Below are 17619 nucleotides of genomic sequence, written 5' to 3' on the forward strand. Positions count from 1 at the left end.
ACTATGGACTTCCATTACAGTCGACTATGACAGTACACCAGTCTTATTCTTCTTCTTCTCTCTTGTTTAGGAAAATTGGTACGTTATCTTATGCAAGCCGGCATATTGCCAGCGCAGTGAACTTGCACCCGAGAAAAACAGACGCACACCATGATGAGTGAGACAGACTTGCGTTACTGTACCGGTCCAGTACATGCAGGTGGTGAAGCTCTTACTTTTCTATTATGGGTGGCACTGAGAATACTCTGGTAAAAGGGCTACTGCTTAATTAATTTAGCTTTCACACTACAGTGCAAATGAGTACTAGAAAAGGAAAATGAAGAAGCTAAATAATCTGATTATCTATCACTTCACATGGGATGTATTTGATGACATATGGGATGACTTTAGGTGCTTTGCTTATTATTGAGTGAACAGTGATACACCCACACATGAATGACGTACTATTACTAAACTAAAGTTATTAAGAGAGCTAGGGAGTGTCCACCGTAATAACCGGATATATGCTGTGCTTGCAGTTGCAATACAAACTACTGCTATTATTCATGGTAGTATTTGGACAAAATTACAACTTCTTTTCCTTGCCTTTCCTACACTGGAACGACGTGCGGGTGTGGTGTTACATGCTCTTCAAAGTAACACTTAGTTCATCCAGTGACCGTCTACTCTCTCTAGATACACATATGCTATCTAAGAGTCAGATAGTACCATGATCCAGGCATCCATCCATTCAAAGTATATGCACACATACCGTTTCTGTTTCACCCACCCAGGCTGTTCTCCTTCCATCCATCCTTGCTTCATCATTCACCCAGCCATGCTCCATACCATATTCTTTCCTTCCCAGCCACCTCGGGGACCAAGCAAACACATATCATTCATCTTTGCCAGTCATCATTACATTTCTCGTCCTTCCACACTTACTTACACCCTTCTTTCGCTTTTCGTTCATCCCATCCATCAAGTTCATCTCAGATCTGATTGGGATTCTTCTCGCCAAAAACTTCACAGCTAAGTCGAAGTACATTTAGAGGAGGCTACTACCTGGTTGATTTATAATACACCCATGCAGAAAGCACACTCTGCAGTCTTCAATCTCAATAAGTAAGGAATATATAGCTTACCTCTGCCCGCCACCACCGTGGTAACCCTCACAGGCATGTCCGGCACTTGCACCGCCTCCTCCCCAGAATTGTTCCCCTCGTCCAATACCAGCACCTCCCATCTGGCCCCGCCTCCAGATGTTCCACCTACAAAGTACATTTAAGAATGTTAGAATACACCACTCACTACTATATACTATTTGGTCTAGGAGGAAGAAAGAATTGTGAAAAAAATTGAATACAATGTAATAATTTGTGACTGTCTACTCTAAAGTAAAAATGTCCCTTTTTCCAGGGAAGGGTTGTCTTGCTGCACTTTTTGGCACAACTGATGAATGCTTGCTTTTTATTTTCAACACGCACCACTTTTTCTCCTAACAGACAGAAGCTTGACTTCTAAGAACACGAGCAGGATCAAGTTCAAACCAGGTGAGAGCTCGGCTCGACCACAAGAAATGTGTCCAATTAATCGTCAGCACTAAGCACTTTTCCATTTTCAGTTAAACGTTGAGTTTTATGACAAACTTGATTTTAATAAATGTGTTTACTTTTAATAAAGCTTTTAAACTTAAATAGACTCTGTGGTTTTTGGTCCTCCAGACTAGAGTGGATGAGCTAAAGGTTTTGGAATTTTTGCAAGCATGAGTCCGTGCCTCTGACATCATTGGGGATCAATAATCGGTGACTTTGGGAGCTAAATGACTCTGCCACACTATCTAGTCAGTAAGGAGATTGGGGGTTCAACTACAAAGTCTGTTATCACTGAGGTATGTGGAAAGTCTAACAGCACCTATTATAATTGATAAGCTAAGCAATGCATTATTTAGTGTCCATAGTTCTGTTTGTGCAGATTTGTCCCTGCAACAGTAGTAGAATGGATTGTCCCACTATCCAAACCAAAAATAAAGTAGTATCTTATTTTTTCTAGGTGGTCATTCACCTTTTTTATTGTTGGCAATTGTCAAAGCATAAACATTTAGAAGACTTGAAAGACATTATGGACAATGCCAGAGGACTGCACTCAGAGCATAGAGCTATTGCTGACTAGAATGGGAGTCCAATGGAATTGCCAAATGTGCAATCTGAGTTAGCTACACAGACAGACTAATAAGAATAATCTAGTAATACCACAGGGAGTCATAGTCGATGCAGGATAAGAATTTAGATCCAGTCTACAAGAAGGTCAAAGACGATTTAGAAAAAATCAAATGAGGAACGCTAGGAAAAAATAAGTACTCTATATTAAAATTAAAACTTACTGGGGCCAGCAAAGGAGCCCTCGCCTGCCCGATCCTGGCCTGCATCCTAAACAGCACCCTTCTCCTCCTCCTCCTCCTCCTCCTGTGTCCTCTTGCCCCTGGAGGGAGCTGATGTACAACATGAAAGAAAGAAAGACCAGAAAACATGGATGATATTTGTCAACCAAATCAAACATTTCAAAAGAACAATAACAAAATATTTTGGCGAAATAGCAAATAGACAACTATTCCACGGGATATATTGACCGATCTCATGTGGTCTACTACGTTATTAGTATTGCTTGATTTGCGGACCGTCGAATTGGAAAGTTCTTATGTAACTCACTAAACAAAGTACTAAAAAGGTTTGCCTAGGATTGGCAGGCAGCAGTCCGCAGCATGCGAAGTGACAGACAAAGTCCATCGTGATTGCAGATCAGCAACAACACTAAAGTTTCCTACTACATTAACCAGTCATTAAAATACTCAAACTATCAATCCACCACCACTATTTCTTCTTATCGCCATGTGTACATAGGAAGGACTGGACTGGAGTCTGTAGGGGCTGATTTAGAAACCCCTTGCGGCTCTTTTGCTCCATTGTTGCGTGACTTTTGTGACGCAGCGGCAGAACAAAAGAGGCGCAATGGTGCGGCGTATATTAACAACGTGACGCATATCGGAGATGCATCACGTTGTAAAGCCCTGCGCAATCAGGGGGCGTTCTGGCGCAAGGGAGGGCGTTCCTGTGCAGGAACGCATCCTAAAAGTGGCTGAGGGAAATCCACAAGATTTCAATCAGTCACTTTGAGGACAATGATACGTGACTCAAACCCTGCGCCTGCTTGAAGCAGACGTATGGCTTGACGCAGCATTGGGGAGATAGGGCACCCCAGAGCATTGATGCAGCTGCGCCATCATTGCGACGCAACTCCAGCAATGCGCCGCCTTTACGGCACAGATGCGTAACGCTTTGGTGACGTTTTGGGCCCATGGTGCGCCGCATTGTAAATACGGCACACCATGGGTGATGGTGGCGTGGCGCACAATTTCTGGCGCATCCTTGCTACTTTGCAGGGTTGCGCCGGTAATTAAAAATCTGAACCTTAGTGTCTAGCATTACGCAGTTCTTTAAACTACACTCATACATAATTTCACAGGCCAATGAAATGAAAACAAAATCGAAAACAAATAAGCATAGTAGCAACACTACTGAGAAGGAGAGCAGTGCACCTGAAATGCACAGAAGATTTTGAAGTATAATTTACCGACAATGTAATGAGCAGCATTATTGCTCTTGGTAAAAAACAAGAATTTGCAATATAATAACACACAGAGCAGGAGAAAACAGAGTAGTAAAGAAATAGCTACTACTACTCACCAAGCCCGGGGATCTCAAGGCCAAGCAGGTCGAGCAGATCGCGTTCACGGTCCAGGACATCCGTCCAGCGGTGGGTGGCCTGGTTGTAGGTGCGCCGGACCCGAGAGTGGTGGTACATGGCACGGCACACCTTCACCCACCGCTTCCGGCGCTCCCGGTTCCCGTACCCGCTACCGATCTTGCCGCCTGCCATGATGGTCCTGGGGAGGCGGCGCTGAACATAAAAAATTAGTGCGGCCACCTCCTCCGGGCTGAAGATCTCCCGGGGTATGACCTGCTCCCCCCTCAAACGCCCACACGGGAGCCAGGCACGGGGTGCGGGACCCTTCCCCTCCTCAGGATGCTTCCCGGCTCCCTTCACCATGGTCTGGGCAGAAAGGAAGCTAAATAATAAAGAAAATAGAATAGGGAAGAGCAGAAAAGTAAAGAGTTGAAAAAAGTAGTTTAAAATTAACCAAAAGTAGCAGAAAACACAAAAATAGAGAGCAAGAAAAATAGAGAGATAGATAATAAGTAAAATAGATCAAAAATGAATGAGAAACAAGATGGCCGCGCCCGTTCACGACCGCGCGGGTAGGTTTGCGTGAGATTTCCCTCGCGAACACCCGCGAAATTGTACTAGCAAGCCGCACACTTTGCGATATTACACTTCGCGCCCGGAAACGGAAATACGTCATGCAAACAAGATGGCTGCGCCCTTGAACGACCGCGAGGGTAACTTTGCCCCTTGCGCTACAAGCGGCTCGCTAAAATGCACAAAACCTTGCGAACTAACACGCCGCAAAAAAAAAATGCATATTCGCACGAATTTGCGGCTTCCAAATCCGAACTCGCACAAGTTTGCGCCCTGCGAATCCCGCGAAATTGCATAAAAACGAGTTTTGCAAAACTGAAAGCACTCAGCAGGTGCAAGAGTTCAAACTCATCATTAGTAACCATTCCCTGTAGTGCTTCCTGACTGGGGCCCCTCCAGAGTTCATTTGCTAGTTGCAACAATTGTATGACCCTGCTCTGACCCTCACAGCAGGCTCATAGAATAGCTACAAGTAGGCCACAAAGGTCCTGGAAAAAAAAATTGCACTGCAACAGAAAGCAAATTACTGATAAGGAAGCAGGTGCCAGACCTGGAATTTTAAAACAGTGACACATTAATAAACCAACCCCAAATTAATTCATGTCAGTCGAAGCAGGGCAGGTGTGCTTGCTTTTCCCCCCCATAATCTACAGTGATGATGAACCAGCGGGTGGCATTGATGTAACAGAGGGTGGCATGGGTGAAACAGAGGGTGGCAGTGGTGAAACAAAGGGTGCTGGGAACCTGTGATGATGAACCAGACGTAGAAACAACATAGTCGCGACCGTTGCGAGCCGACAAGTAAGTGCGCAATTGCGATCTGGTACCAAACCCTCGTGAACTGGCAGAAACCCTTGCAAACACAAAAAAATTCCGCAAATTCGCAAGAATTCACGGATTTTGTGGTTTGCGAGTTCACAAATACGCAAATTTGCGAACACCAGATTCGCAAAATTCGCCCATGCTTAATCATGAGCACTCCAACATGCTGCCCACTAAATTATACAGCCTAGCACATGGTTTTAGCCTATATTTCCATCGTACCTATTTCAACACTAGTCTGGGTTCATTCTGGAACTTAAATGTGTAGGTTGACCATGAAGACCTTGGAGTTATGACTGCGGCATACTGGTATGTGCCAAAATTGGAGCCTCTTTTATTAATCTTTCATTTTTCTGTTTGTATTGTGCTTGCTTCCTCACCATTCAAAAAGATCAATTTATGGAAAGAATGCTGAACAATGTCATACATTCACTCAAATACAAAGACCTGGGCCTAAATCCTTTGTTTTTTTGCTCCCCGTGCCATTCCAGTTCAGACCCAGCCATATGCAAATCAGTCACGACCCTGTTCCCCATGGGAACAGTCTAGCCCGAACTGCCAAGCCAGGTCCGCCCTGGACTGGAAACAAGCATCCTAGGACTGGTTTTGTGGCTTCACCCCGTATCAGCCACGCTAGCTTGACTCCAGTGGCATGGAGAGCACGGGACCCACATCTGGACATGCCCTTCCCACTCAAGGTGACAAATGTAAAAAGAACAATTCACCCAGTACAGAGATATGGGCCTAAACCCATCATTTTTTGCTCCCCATGCCATTCCAGTTTTGACCTAGCCATATGAAAATCTGTCTTGACCCAGTTCCCTATGGGATCAGTCCAGCCGAATGGCCAAGTCAGATCTTCCCTGGACTGGAAACAAGCCTCATCATGGCCTCACTTTCTGGATGTTTTTTTTTACTTATAGGAAGAGCGATGGTGGTATAAATGACGCTACCCTTATGTTTCTCATGAGATGTGTGGAGGATTCATCCTCTCTCTCCTGTAGTAAATAGTATACGGTTTCCCACTGACATGGATGGTAATCTATGCAAATTTCAAAGTAATACATCCTTGGCTAACCCTAAACATTGCCTAGTTTACACCACGTTATGGCTCAGACGACTCATTCCTGTTCCCTACCATGGTGATTTGTTATCCCTGTTCGATGGCTGCACAATAACCTGGCATCTTTCTCATTGTGTTTTATCATGGGATTAGCAGTATATCCTGGAGTTGGGCACTTTGCTTTGCTAGGTCCTCTATTCCCAGTCAAATGTGTACCTTGTTTTTAGGTCTCGCCTCTCAATGCGCATGCGCATTGAGCGGAGCAAGACTATAGGGGCTTAAACAGAGGTTTAACTAAACTGGTGATTTGATGCTGTGCCCGTGCGCTTTTAGGTCAATGCGCAAGCGCATTGACCTAAAATGCGCATGCACTGCATCAAATCACCAGCCATCTGTTCCCCAGTAGATCTTCCCGCTCCGCCCCACAAGCTTCCCCCAGCGTGTGCTCTGCCTCAGCCGCACTCCTCCCACACCTTTGAAGTGAAGCTTAGCTTCACTTCAAAGGCCCCTGCTGCTTCACACTATTCACGGCCACCAGGCGTGTCTCTCCCTCATCGCCGCTCTACCCGCTCCGCCCCCTGCTGCGGCCATGTCGCATTTCGCCTCCCCCCTCCCCACAGCAATGCCCTCCGTCTTGTTGTGATAAACTACCCAAACTCTAAAACCCATTCAAGTGAATTGCATTTAACTGGGCGAATACACCTTGGTCGTAGCAGCGGGAAATAGATTGTTTTCACTAAAATATGTGCCACCAGAGATCTTAGCTGCCCTCTCTCTTTTATTTCCCACAGTGTGTCTCTCCTCTCTTTCTACTTCTCATCCCTCATATATCCCCACTGCTGCCCTTTCAGTCTAATCATCTCGCTTCTGTTTCTCGTTACCTCCTTTCTCAATCTTTTAATTGACACTGCCGCTCGCCCCCGCCCGGTCCTTTCTTGTCTACTCGTTTCCCCTTGCCTCGCCTTTTCTATCGCTCTCTGATACCGCCTTGTGCCCACCATCTCTCTTCTGCTGCCCTCACCCCCGTTGTTTTCCCGACCGCCTTTTCCCCACTGCAGTCTTCGGGATTCCTCTGCTCTGCCCCCGCTGGTAGCTGCTGCCGCTCTCCTGCCTCCGTTTGTCGTGCTGGCATGAGGGAAGCCCACATAGGCTATCCTGGGCTCGCACGGAGGCAGGCACACACCCACGTGCAACAGTGAGTAAATGGGGCTTCGTTTAAATAAGTGGAGAGGAATGCAGGATGGGTAGCAGCGCGGTGTCCGGAGGACCGTGCAGGCTTGGAAGGAAACATCGAATGGTCCTGGTTGAGCAGTGATGGTTAGGTGCTAACTGCCCTGGCTGTAAGCAGGGAAGTACACCAGAACTATGCAATTCTGCTGTTGCTGTGTTTTCCGCACAGTTACAGATTTGCCCCAGTTTCCACTTAATCCATAATCTGCTGTATAATCTGCAGATTTGAACCCCAAAAAATAGTTTGTAGCTCAGTCACTTCAAAACAAAACATGCCGCATCACGTAGAATTATATACGCTTTCTTGTCACACTATTTAGTCAAAATTGCCTCATAATTTGGTCCTCCCTTGCCTCATAATTCCAGTAGCCCTGCCTATAGGGTAGTCTGGCAGTGCCCAATGGGGCTGGCTTGACCGGTCAAAGTGTATAGTGTGGGCATGTTTTTGGGCTGCTTGCCTGTTTTATGGTTTGGTGGACTGTTAGCTGTTAATTTCTGTGCTGTCTGCAGCAAGCACAAATGCATGCAGTCTACCATACTTTGCAAACCATCTATACAGCTCACACACCCTCACTCACACTCACACCCTCACCCCCCCACAACCCTCTCACCCTCACTCAGCCTCTCACCCTCACACACCCTCACACATCCTCATACACCCTCACCCCCCCTCACCCTTGCACCCTCTCACCTTCACCCCCCCTCACCCTCACACACCCTTACCCTCATCCCCTCACCCTCACACACCCTCAGTCACCCTCACACCCTCACCCTCACACCCCCTAACCCTCACCCTCACCCCCTCACACACCCTCACTCGCCCTCACACACCCTCACCCTCACACACAGTCACACACCCTCACCCTCACACCCCCTCACTCACCATCACCCTCACACCCTCACACACCCACTCACCCTCACCCTCACACCCCTTCACCCTCACACCCCTCACCCTCACACCACTCAGTGCTACAACACATGTTGTGTTACAATAGGTGTCACATTTGCGAAAGATACAACTATTGGCATTGTAAATAACAAAGCTATTTATTTCGCTATTTTCAAACAAGCACATAAATAAAAAATGTGTCCTTTACAATACCAATAGCTCAAACTTTCCTAATGCGAGACCTATTGCATTGCTGTGCTTCTCTCCCCTGCTGCACTCTCCTGCTCTCTAGAGATGTGGCCTAACGACCAGAGCTGCCATCTAAGTCACGTAAATACAAAACATGTTGCATTCCAAATGCTATAGATGTCACATTCGCGAAAGTTATAACTATTGGCATTGTAAATGACAAAGCTATCAATTTAGCTATTTTAAAAAACAAAAAAATAAATAAAATATTTGTCATTTACAAGACCACTAGCTCCAACTTTTCTAATGCGAGACCTATTGCATTTCCAATGCTTGTTTTCAGTGATTGTAATTTCAGTTTTCAATTTGATAGGTGATTGACATAGGACATGGATGGTCCCATACGTTTTAGGCATGTCTGGTTCCTTTTGGATAAGGTGAGCAGTTAGATGGGATTTATCCTTTGGATTTTTGCTTCTTTCATACCATCATCGTTCAGTTTTGACAATTCCTATTTCTTTTTGTATGTTGCTACAATTGTGTCCTGAGGAAGAACCTGTCAAAAACTCTAGGGGTCAAAATATGAACAGTTCTATCTAAATAACATTTTATTTTTATGATTGGACTTTGAGAAACCCATTTACCATTTTGTTGCTTGAGGGGTTTCTTTTCAAATTGTTGTAGTATTTTGTTTATGCGCACTGTACTTTCTTTTGCAAATGTTTTCATTGATTGTCACCTTCACTGCGCCATCACACAGAGCATCTTTTCACCGATTGAAATTGGTCACCTTATTGATGCTATTTATGAAATCTTTAAATTGAAGAATTCCTAAATCTTTTGTCGTGACAGCAGGGTGTTTGAATTGTATAACGGTGTGAATATTTAAACTTTTATCTGCATTACTGTTTTTGCAACATGTTATATATATATATATGGCCTTCATACCTTATTTTAATTGGAATACAGTACTCCCTTTTTTTCTTTATTTGTCAACCCAGAGGCATGGCAAGAAAAGAAAACTGAACAATCCCACCTATGTGGTCATGTCATACTAGTTCTGGGCTCAGCTTCTCTCCAATGGGATTAGTGCTTGTCTGACCAGGTGGACAAAAGAGGGCCCTGCCAAAGTGTCAGATAACATTTGCCTGTGACAGGATAGGCCTCTTTTAAGTTAATTAAGTTCCTGGGCACAACCCAGATGGTCATCCTCCCAAGCAGAATAGAACACTTCCCCACACCCAAGGCTTACGTCTCAGCTCTGGGGGCAAGTGGATATCCAATCAAAAGGGGCTATTCATCTCAAAGGTGAGAGTTGGAAGCTGATGCAAATGGGCTTAGACAGGGAAAAGGTAACTTTCTAAAAGCACCTTTTCAAAATATTTATTAGAAATCCGACTCTACAAGTAAAGTGAGGCTCTAATACGTACTTGAAAACGTCCAATAATTAACTGTTTCCTAGGTAAAGATAATATTAATAATGTTAATATTGCATCTCAATACTTTGCTATAGAACAGTTAAACCTAGTAAAGTGAAAATAGCTTTAGGGGATTTGTCACTGTAATGACATGGTTGAAATAAAACTTTCACATGTCCTACTTTTAAGGCGTGTTTAGGCCTGTCAAAAGGGAGTATTTTGGCAAGTTAAATTTGCAGGCATGTGTGCACTGTCACTCTCTTTATCATCTATCTCTGTGTTCATTTGTCTACACCTCTCAATTGACTTTTTCTCACTTGCCAGACTTTTTAGCTCTTTCTTGCCTTCCTGAGGAGGGATAGTGGGATGTGCCCCAATCTGCCCATGATGGAGAAGAGAGGGAGGCAGAAAAGTCCACTAGACACCAGGGTGGTCAATATGTATATTAAAAAATGGGATGGTGGCATCCCATCCTGCATTGTGCTAAGACTCCTACTCATAATGCTCCAAAAGATGTTCCGCCTACCTGGGACCAACAGCCTGCATACTGCAGCCATCCCCATGAAAAAAAAATTGAATTCTTTTGGGCATAAATCTGACATATGGTCCGCATAGAAGTGTTTAATCCCCCATGCTGCCCCTATTTACTGGTGGCAGAAACACTGTGTGTTACATGACCCTAGACTCTCCTGTGTGTTAGTTATTCAGTAATATAGTGGGATAGTAGGTTTCCTTGCATGCCAACCAAGTGCAGGCCCACCTGCCCCAGCTACCACATTGCCACAATGAATGAATTTTAAAGGAAAAAAATCGATTTGTGTCTTCTTGTGTTGAATATTTCATGTTGTGAGCTCCTTGCAATTCGTATATGTATGGAGTAAAGAGTGTTTGCCCCACGGTGTGGATTACTGCCAACATCTGGCGCCTCTCTTAAGTTATACATGTTTTAGTCTGTTGTGGTGTTGCATAATAATATATGACATTGAGTAGTCTTGAATGGTGAGATGCAGAGTGAAGTTATATAGTATGGCCTAATGTGACATTGAGAGTATGTTGTGAAGCAGTATTGTATTGCCTGTTGTGAAACCGTATGGTTTTGCCTGTTGTGAAGCAGTATGGTGTTGTCTGTTGAGATGTTGGACACCAGTGTGATATGTTGGTTTTTTTAGGCATATTGTCGCATGGTTTTCGAAGATGTAGTTTATAGTGGCCTAATAAGGTAAGTCAACTCTTCTCAGTTACAGGTATTACCAGGTGCATAATTGCCTGATAACCTAGTAATAACTACACACAGTAATGCCCCCTCCTTTCCCGGTGACCAATCTCACCGGCTGAGAACAGGTGTAAATTATGAATAGGAAGGTTCCTAAAATTTGGGAAAATATGGAGTGACTGAACATGTAGTACTAAAACTCTCATGTTATTTCCATTCAATATCTCTAACTCACAACCACCAGCAAATGAGGGGGTAACACAACCTGATATTGGAAATACTGGGCTCGGTATTACTAACCCATTTTAGTAGCCATCTTGTAACAAAGCTCTCTCTGGTGGTGTCTGTTGCTTTGAGGATGGGGGAAAGAACATTGACATCGTAATAAATTGTTTGTTAGGATGTTATTGTCTGTTCCTTGTTTAGGTTGTGTACATTATATGACTGGAAATGAAAAAAACTGTTTAGGAAAGGCCTGGCCATTTGGTGACTCGTCCATCCATCCTTTCCCACCTGGTTGCTCCCTTGTTTTGGACTGAAAACTGACGCCAACAGTGAGCAGTTTCATTGCACCTGTCTGCGGGTGGGTTGTAGTGTAATATTGTGATCTAACCAGCGCTACATCCTCTCTTCTTCCTTCTGCAGTGCTTCTTTGGCAGCCGGTCCTCCTGCAGTGGTCCTTCTCTGTGCCTCGACAGATCACGGCGCTCGAGGGCTCCTGCCTGGTGATCCCCTGCACGTTCACCGGTTCCATTGACAGACGTCTGACATTCGCCTGGATCCTGTGGAGGAGTAACTCGTACCCAGAGGTCTATAACAACAAGGGCCCAACGAACGTGTTGCCTCGGTATAAAGGACGCGCTCTTCTCGTGGGTGATTTGGAAGATCACAACTGCACCCTACAGATAAACAGCGTGACTAGAGAAGATGCTGATGACTATTACCCTCTGATTGACCTGTCGTACAGCCACAGAGTTTCAGTCGAAGTTTCAGGTCAGTGCGCTGCAGCGGCCATATTGAAGAGTGAAATGTTTAAATAGAAAATCCGCAGTACTGTTCGACTAGTGCGTGGATCTTGGCTCTGGATCACAGCAAAGGTCTAGATTTGCAGACGTACGCAATGAAAATAGCCCTAGATCGAATAAACAAGGCCTTATTGGGGTTCACTGGGCCCCTGCAGTATCTAGGCCCCGGTGCCATAAAACCTGCTGCACCATTGATAGCTAGGACACTGCTCATACACATGCTCTTATGAATACAGCATGAGACCAAACCGAGAGCTCAGGACTATGTTATGGTGTGTGATAAACTAGATGTGACTACAAGCCGAACTGACAGTCGTGAGCTCAATCTATTTGACTACCGGCCACAACTGTAAAAAATATGAATGTAAATTGATACTTGTATAGCACACTACTCACCCACAAGGGTCTCAAGGCGCTTGTACGAATACCGCTGTGGAACCCATCCTGGCTTTCCCTGTGAGGCGTCCACTCTTGGGCACCCCCAAGGTGGAGGCCAGGCATCCTTAGCGTTGTGGGGGCCATTGTGGAGATTAAGCAAGCTATTGCCCCGAGTTGCAGAGTGAGACTCTGTGATTGGAATAGGCACCGAGGCGAGAATTATCAGGTCCGTGGAATTTTGAGCACAAGACCCGCCGAGGAAGGGAATTGAACCCTGGTACCGGGCTAGATCTCTGCATCGGGGTCTGCCGCTCTAACCATTGAGCCACACTTCTCCACTCCAACTGTACAAGTTCAAAAGCACACATTACAATAGGTACTTTGCAAGTGAACGGGTGCTGTTTTTACTGGATCACAAAAAATCTATGGGGCACATTTACAAAGAAATGAGGCGGCGCTGCAAGCAATTTAGCAGCGCCACCTCAGTTAAACAAGTATTTGCAATGCAATAGATCTCAAATTTATGAGTGTTTGTGCAATGCCTTTAATTTACGTGTTTTAAACAAATATAAGGAACTGTCATTACAATGCCACTAGCTTAAACTCTCCCAAATGCGAGACACATTGCATTGCAAATGTGTTCATCGCCCTTGCTGTAAATTCTTTAAAAAAGCATTGGGAGAGAGCATGTCCTGCCGGCTGACAAAGGTATTTGAGAAATTAGTGCCTGGAGGCTGTAATTAAAGCCTACCAAGTATCTTCACAAGTAACAGGGGTTGTTGCCATGGGAGGTTAGAAAATGAGATAAGGCGGTACTAAGAAGGGACTACCAAGCCTATTGACCAATGAATAGCCACAATTTGCAGTGGACAATGACCCAAGCAAATAAAAAATATGGGCAGAGAGTTGCGGAGCTTCAACTCCTTACCTGAATACAGCATGCCTTGCAGAGCAGTACATGCGCTGCCCGGGCTCAACCCTAAAACAAAATCCATACACATGACCACCCAATCAGCCTGTGCTCAGCCAGCTCTGCCACCTTTCTCAGACATTCATTAGAAGAGTTCTCTCTATCCATGCACTTGACAAACAAAGAGTGCCAACCCCTTGTTATACCCTCATACAGAGAGAAAGAGACACTTTAGGTCCAAACATAACTCAGCCACAGTACAATCACTAAGACATCCTGCACACACACCAGAGGAGAAGGACATAGCTGATAAGTGCCCTATAAGAAAATTCTACATTTAAACTGATATAGTGAAAAAAGCAGCATACTACAAAGGTGAAAGAAAGCAACCATTGAAGTATACCAGAAGAAAAACAACCCTAGGTAGAGGGTGGTCTCTGGTTGCCCGGTGTGTGTGTGCTTTTCAATAACCTTGCTCATCCCCAACCATTTTCAACAATGATCGAACATAACTAAAGCATTTGCCATGGTATCGTTCTTGCCTTTGGGACCTTATATGCATTTAGCTATGCAGCACATTAGCCTGGGTGCTGAAACATCTACTGTTCTCTAACATGGAGGGCAAATAAGCATTAAACTGCGGAATACGCCAGATATGGGAACATATGGAGAGAAATACTGCCTATCAGTGGAAAATTGGATTGTCAAAAGCTCTGTTTTTAATATAAAAGCAGCCCCTTCGGTGGTCATATAATTGGAAATACAAGAATTGAAAAAAGATTATTGTCTACGGGTGTATGGCCTGGAATCTAGGGAATGCTAAAGTGATTTTGATATTTTACTGATCTCTGCTGGTTATTTTCTATCAAGAAAGTTAAATAGAGGCAGTTGCAAGAAAAATAAAAAAAGAAAGTTCCTAAGCAGAAAGCAATTCTGGGAGTTTACTGACCTCTACTGGTCGTTCTCTATCAAACTTCTTTAGAGGAAGTTGAACAAGCAGAAATGAATTCTGGTATTTTACTGACCTCTACTGGTCGTTTTCTGTCAGTAAAATAGAGGTAGTTGGATAGAAAAAAGTCCCTAAGCAAAGGGGGAAGCAGACCAGTCCTGGAGCTGGTCTCCAGATCACACAAACTACATACAACAGATCTTCCAGACAGCGCAAGCGCTGTCTGACCTCGACCAAAAAATGCAGGGATTAAGTTGACTAGATTTTGAGAAGCAAAAACCGGGACAGGTCAGGCATAAAAGTAGGTCTGAAGTCTTTTGTATTATTTTTATGTCTGGTGTGTCCCAGTTTTTGTGTAGCCATGTAAATGTATGTGTGTTTGTATATGCATGTATGTATAGGTATATCCAGTGCTTGAAATGGCAAAAAAGAAGTGCAGGTACACTGTAGCAGAGTACCTGCTTGTTTCAGAAAAGTACTGTTACTCTCCTATTAAAAGTATTACATTTCCCTTGTGAAGTACCTGTAGTCTCCCTCTCAAAATAAAAAAATGCTGGTACTCAGTACCCGACAGTACCAGCCCATTTAAAGACTGTATATATCTATATAGATATATATTCACATGCATTTGCAGGGCTACATTATATAACATTAGCTGTGGGAGGACCTCCACCCTATGACCCCTGCCTTCCTCCCCACTCTGTCTTCCTTCTGCTGCAAGCACACAGCTGACCTCCTCCTGTGCTGTCTGAAATATGCAGATAATGCATTAAATCATGTTGGTGGCATCTCTAGAAAAGAGAGTGTAGTTTCATTTCTGCTTCACAGAAGGACTTTGTCTTTGTCCTGTAAACTCGGACATTTATTGAAAATTAGGAAAAGCATTGGGACGCTGAGATAGCCCTTTGAAAACAGGGATTATCTGGAGAAAAGCGGGACATCTGGTCACCCTAGCAGGGATGCATTATATTCACAAGAATATGGCACACCCATGGCCTTTCCCTTGGCACGGCACTTAAAAAGCTGCCTAGCGTCAATCCAGGGATGATTGTTTAGGTGCAGAAAGGGGCACTGTCCTGCACATACTTATTAAAGGTGATTAAAGGCAATTTGCTCTTTCTAAGGATATATTTACAAGGGCATTGTGCCACAGGAGCATCACTTTTTACGATGCTCCGGTGGCGCAATGCTCTGTTCCATATTTACAATGCAGCCAAACCACGTTGAAATGTTTAACACCGCATTATAAATATTATACCCTTTCATACAGTTTTCTGAATCAAATGGGCGTACTATGGGTGTTTAGTGGGCGTTCTACCGCAACACTCATTGTTTTTTATGCTGCCCTGGATTTACATGGATCTGTAAATCCGAGCCTGCGCCAAACACTAATGACATTAAAAAACATGTGTTAGAGCGGTGCAACGAGAAGAAATACTTTCATTTCTCCTCATTTATGCTCTTTCTATGTGTGCCGCAGCACACATAGTAGGAGCATATCACCTTTAACGATTGTTTCCTTGCAGGAAGGTATCCCTCCCTGCACAGAAACAATCATCTCTGAAAAGCAGCCACCTTGCACAATGGCGCAAGTGTGTTTGTGTTGGCTCTAGGAAGATTTTTTAGCACCAGCGAAAACACATCGGTGCACCGTATTCTTGTAAATATGGTGCATTTATGCAATTTTTAAATGACACAGAATGGTGCTGCTCAATGGCTTGCAGCGCCATGCTGTGTTGTTTCTTTGTAAATATTTCCCATAGAAAAAGCAAAAAAAGGGAGAAATAAAAGTTTCTGTAGATGACATTAAATTGTAAGACTCTATAGCTATCTCCATTGCCGAATCCTACTAAGCACTGTGAGGAGACCAACATAAACTCTATAGTATAATAAAATAGATCTAAACGTTTTTGAAGGCTTAGCCCATTCTGGCCACAAGGAGGCAGTCATCTGCGTACATAAGGACAGGAGATGTGTTTTATCTAGGACCCCGATCAATATCATGACCTTATGCCCCTATACGGCTATAATCGATACATATCCCTATAATGGCATTATAATCAGAGCCATATTTCAGTAACTCGCCTCTGCAGTTCATGACAATCCATGACACAGCAGAAGCCACTTCCTTAGATTCCTAGATAGCACACCGAGTTCTTTTGACATACCAAACCCCCAGCAACCTGGGAAAGCCCCGCTTGCTTTGTTTTGATTTGTAATAGAACTTCTGCAAGCACTGTAAGAACGGCCAGTTCTTAGTGACATCTTTATTGACGTCTTATGTCCAACACCTACCTCAAACTCGGCACCTTTCAGGTATAAATATACCAACGTTGCCTTAAGCAAACACACGGTGGTGGTGAATACTGGAGCAGAACAGCTGTCCCCTTGTAGAGAGCCCAGCAGATGCGAGAAGCCCACGGACGCTCCCCCTCCTCTTTGACGCGCTGAGAAAGACGCTGTCTTTTCTCCTGCCGAGAAAATCCAGCTCCGGCATTTCCAGCCTACCCTTGCGGGTGACTGGAATATCGGGTCCTGACAGGAGATACCAGACCTCCTACATTCTATTCCAGAGGTACGGTGCTGACTAAACCCTTAGAGAGAATTCTTGAATCAGACTCTTGGCAAAACCAACTTAACTCAAACTGCTACTTACTCCCTCCCACGTATTAGGCTTAGGTCAGGTACACCGGGTAGGCGTAGTTAGAAGCACCAGTTGAGCTCGTTAGCCAATGTATATATGAATGTATATATTGTATATATTTTATTCATCTTAACAACCTTATGGCTAAGAAACCATATCAATGCTTTTACAGTATTATTTCATAATACTCCTTTTACTGTACGCACTTTTTATTATAACAAGTCTTGCAATTGTGGCAATTCATTTCTCTTGCATGAGAAGAAAGACTGCTCAATAAATAATATCTTTTATTGAAAACGCCCGTCTCTCTATTCTCTGCACCCTGGTGCCTGGTGAAATTAAATCTGCACAACTGACTGAGTGAAATAGCTGTCTATTGTTTCACACGACTCTAGAGATTGACTCTTATTCTGAGGAGCAAAGTTGTCATGTTTAAGTGGTTGTCGGAAGCTGAATCCCTTCTAGTCTGAGCCAGGGAAGCTGATCACTTCCTATTCAGTCAAGAAAGTTTCCAGTGACCTCTGAGCTAGCCGGCGCAAACCTAAATTAAGTTTAACATAGTCAGTAGAGATCTAGAAGACCTCAGTCCTACG

The 17619-nt window shown here is 44.2% G+C and overlaps 1 protein-coding gene across 9 annotated transcripts in view; it reads left to right on the forward strand.

Annotated features, from left to right (window-relative positions):
- LOC147701201 (sialoadhesin-like) overlaps nucleotides 1-17619 on the forward strand; it is a 473651-nt gene that overhangs the window by 118606 nt on the left and 337426 nt on the right. For all 9 annotated transcript variants that reach the window (XM_086929948.1, XM_086929946.1, XM_086929954.1 and 6 more), the window contains one exon: nucleotides 11766-12113. In XM_086929948.1, coding sequence (XP_086786074.1) covers nucleotides 11766-12113 — 348 coding nt within the window. The remainder of the gene's footprint in view (nucleotides 1-11765; nucleotides 12114-17619) is intronic.

Source organism: Lissotriton vulgaris, chromosome 7 (genome assembly GCF_964263255.1).
Source record: "Lissotriton vulgaris chromosome 7, aLisVul1.2, whole genome shotgun sequence".
NCBI lineage: Eukaryota > Metazoa > Chordata > Amphibia > Caudata > Salamandridae > Lissotriton > Lissotriton vulgaris.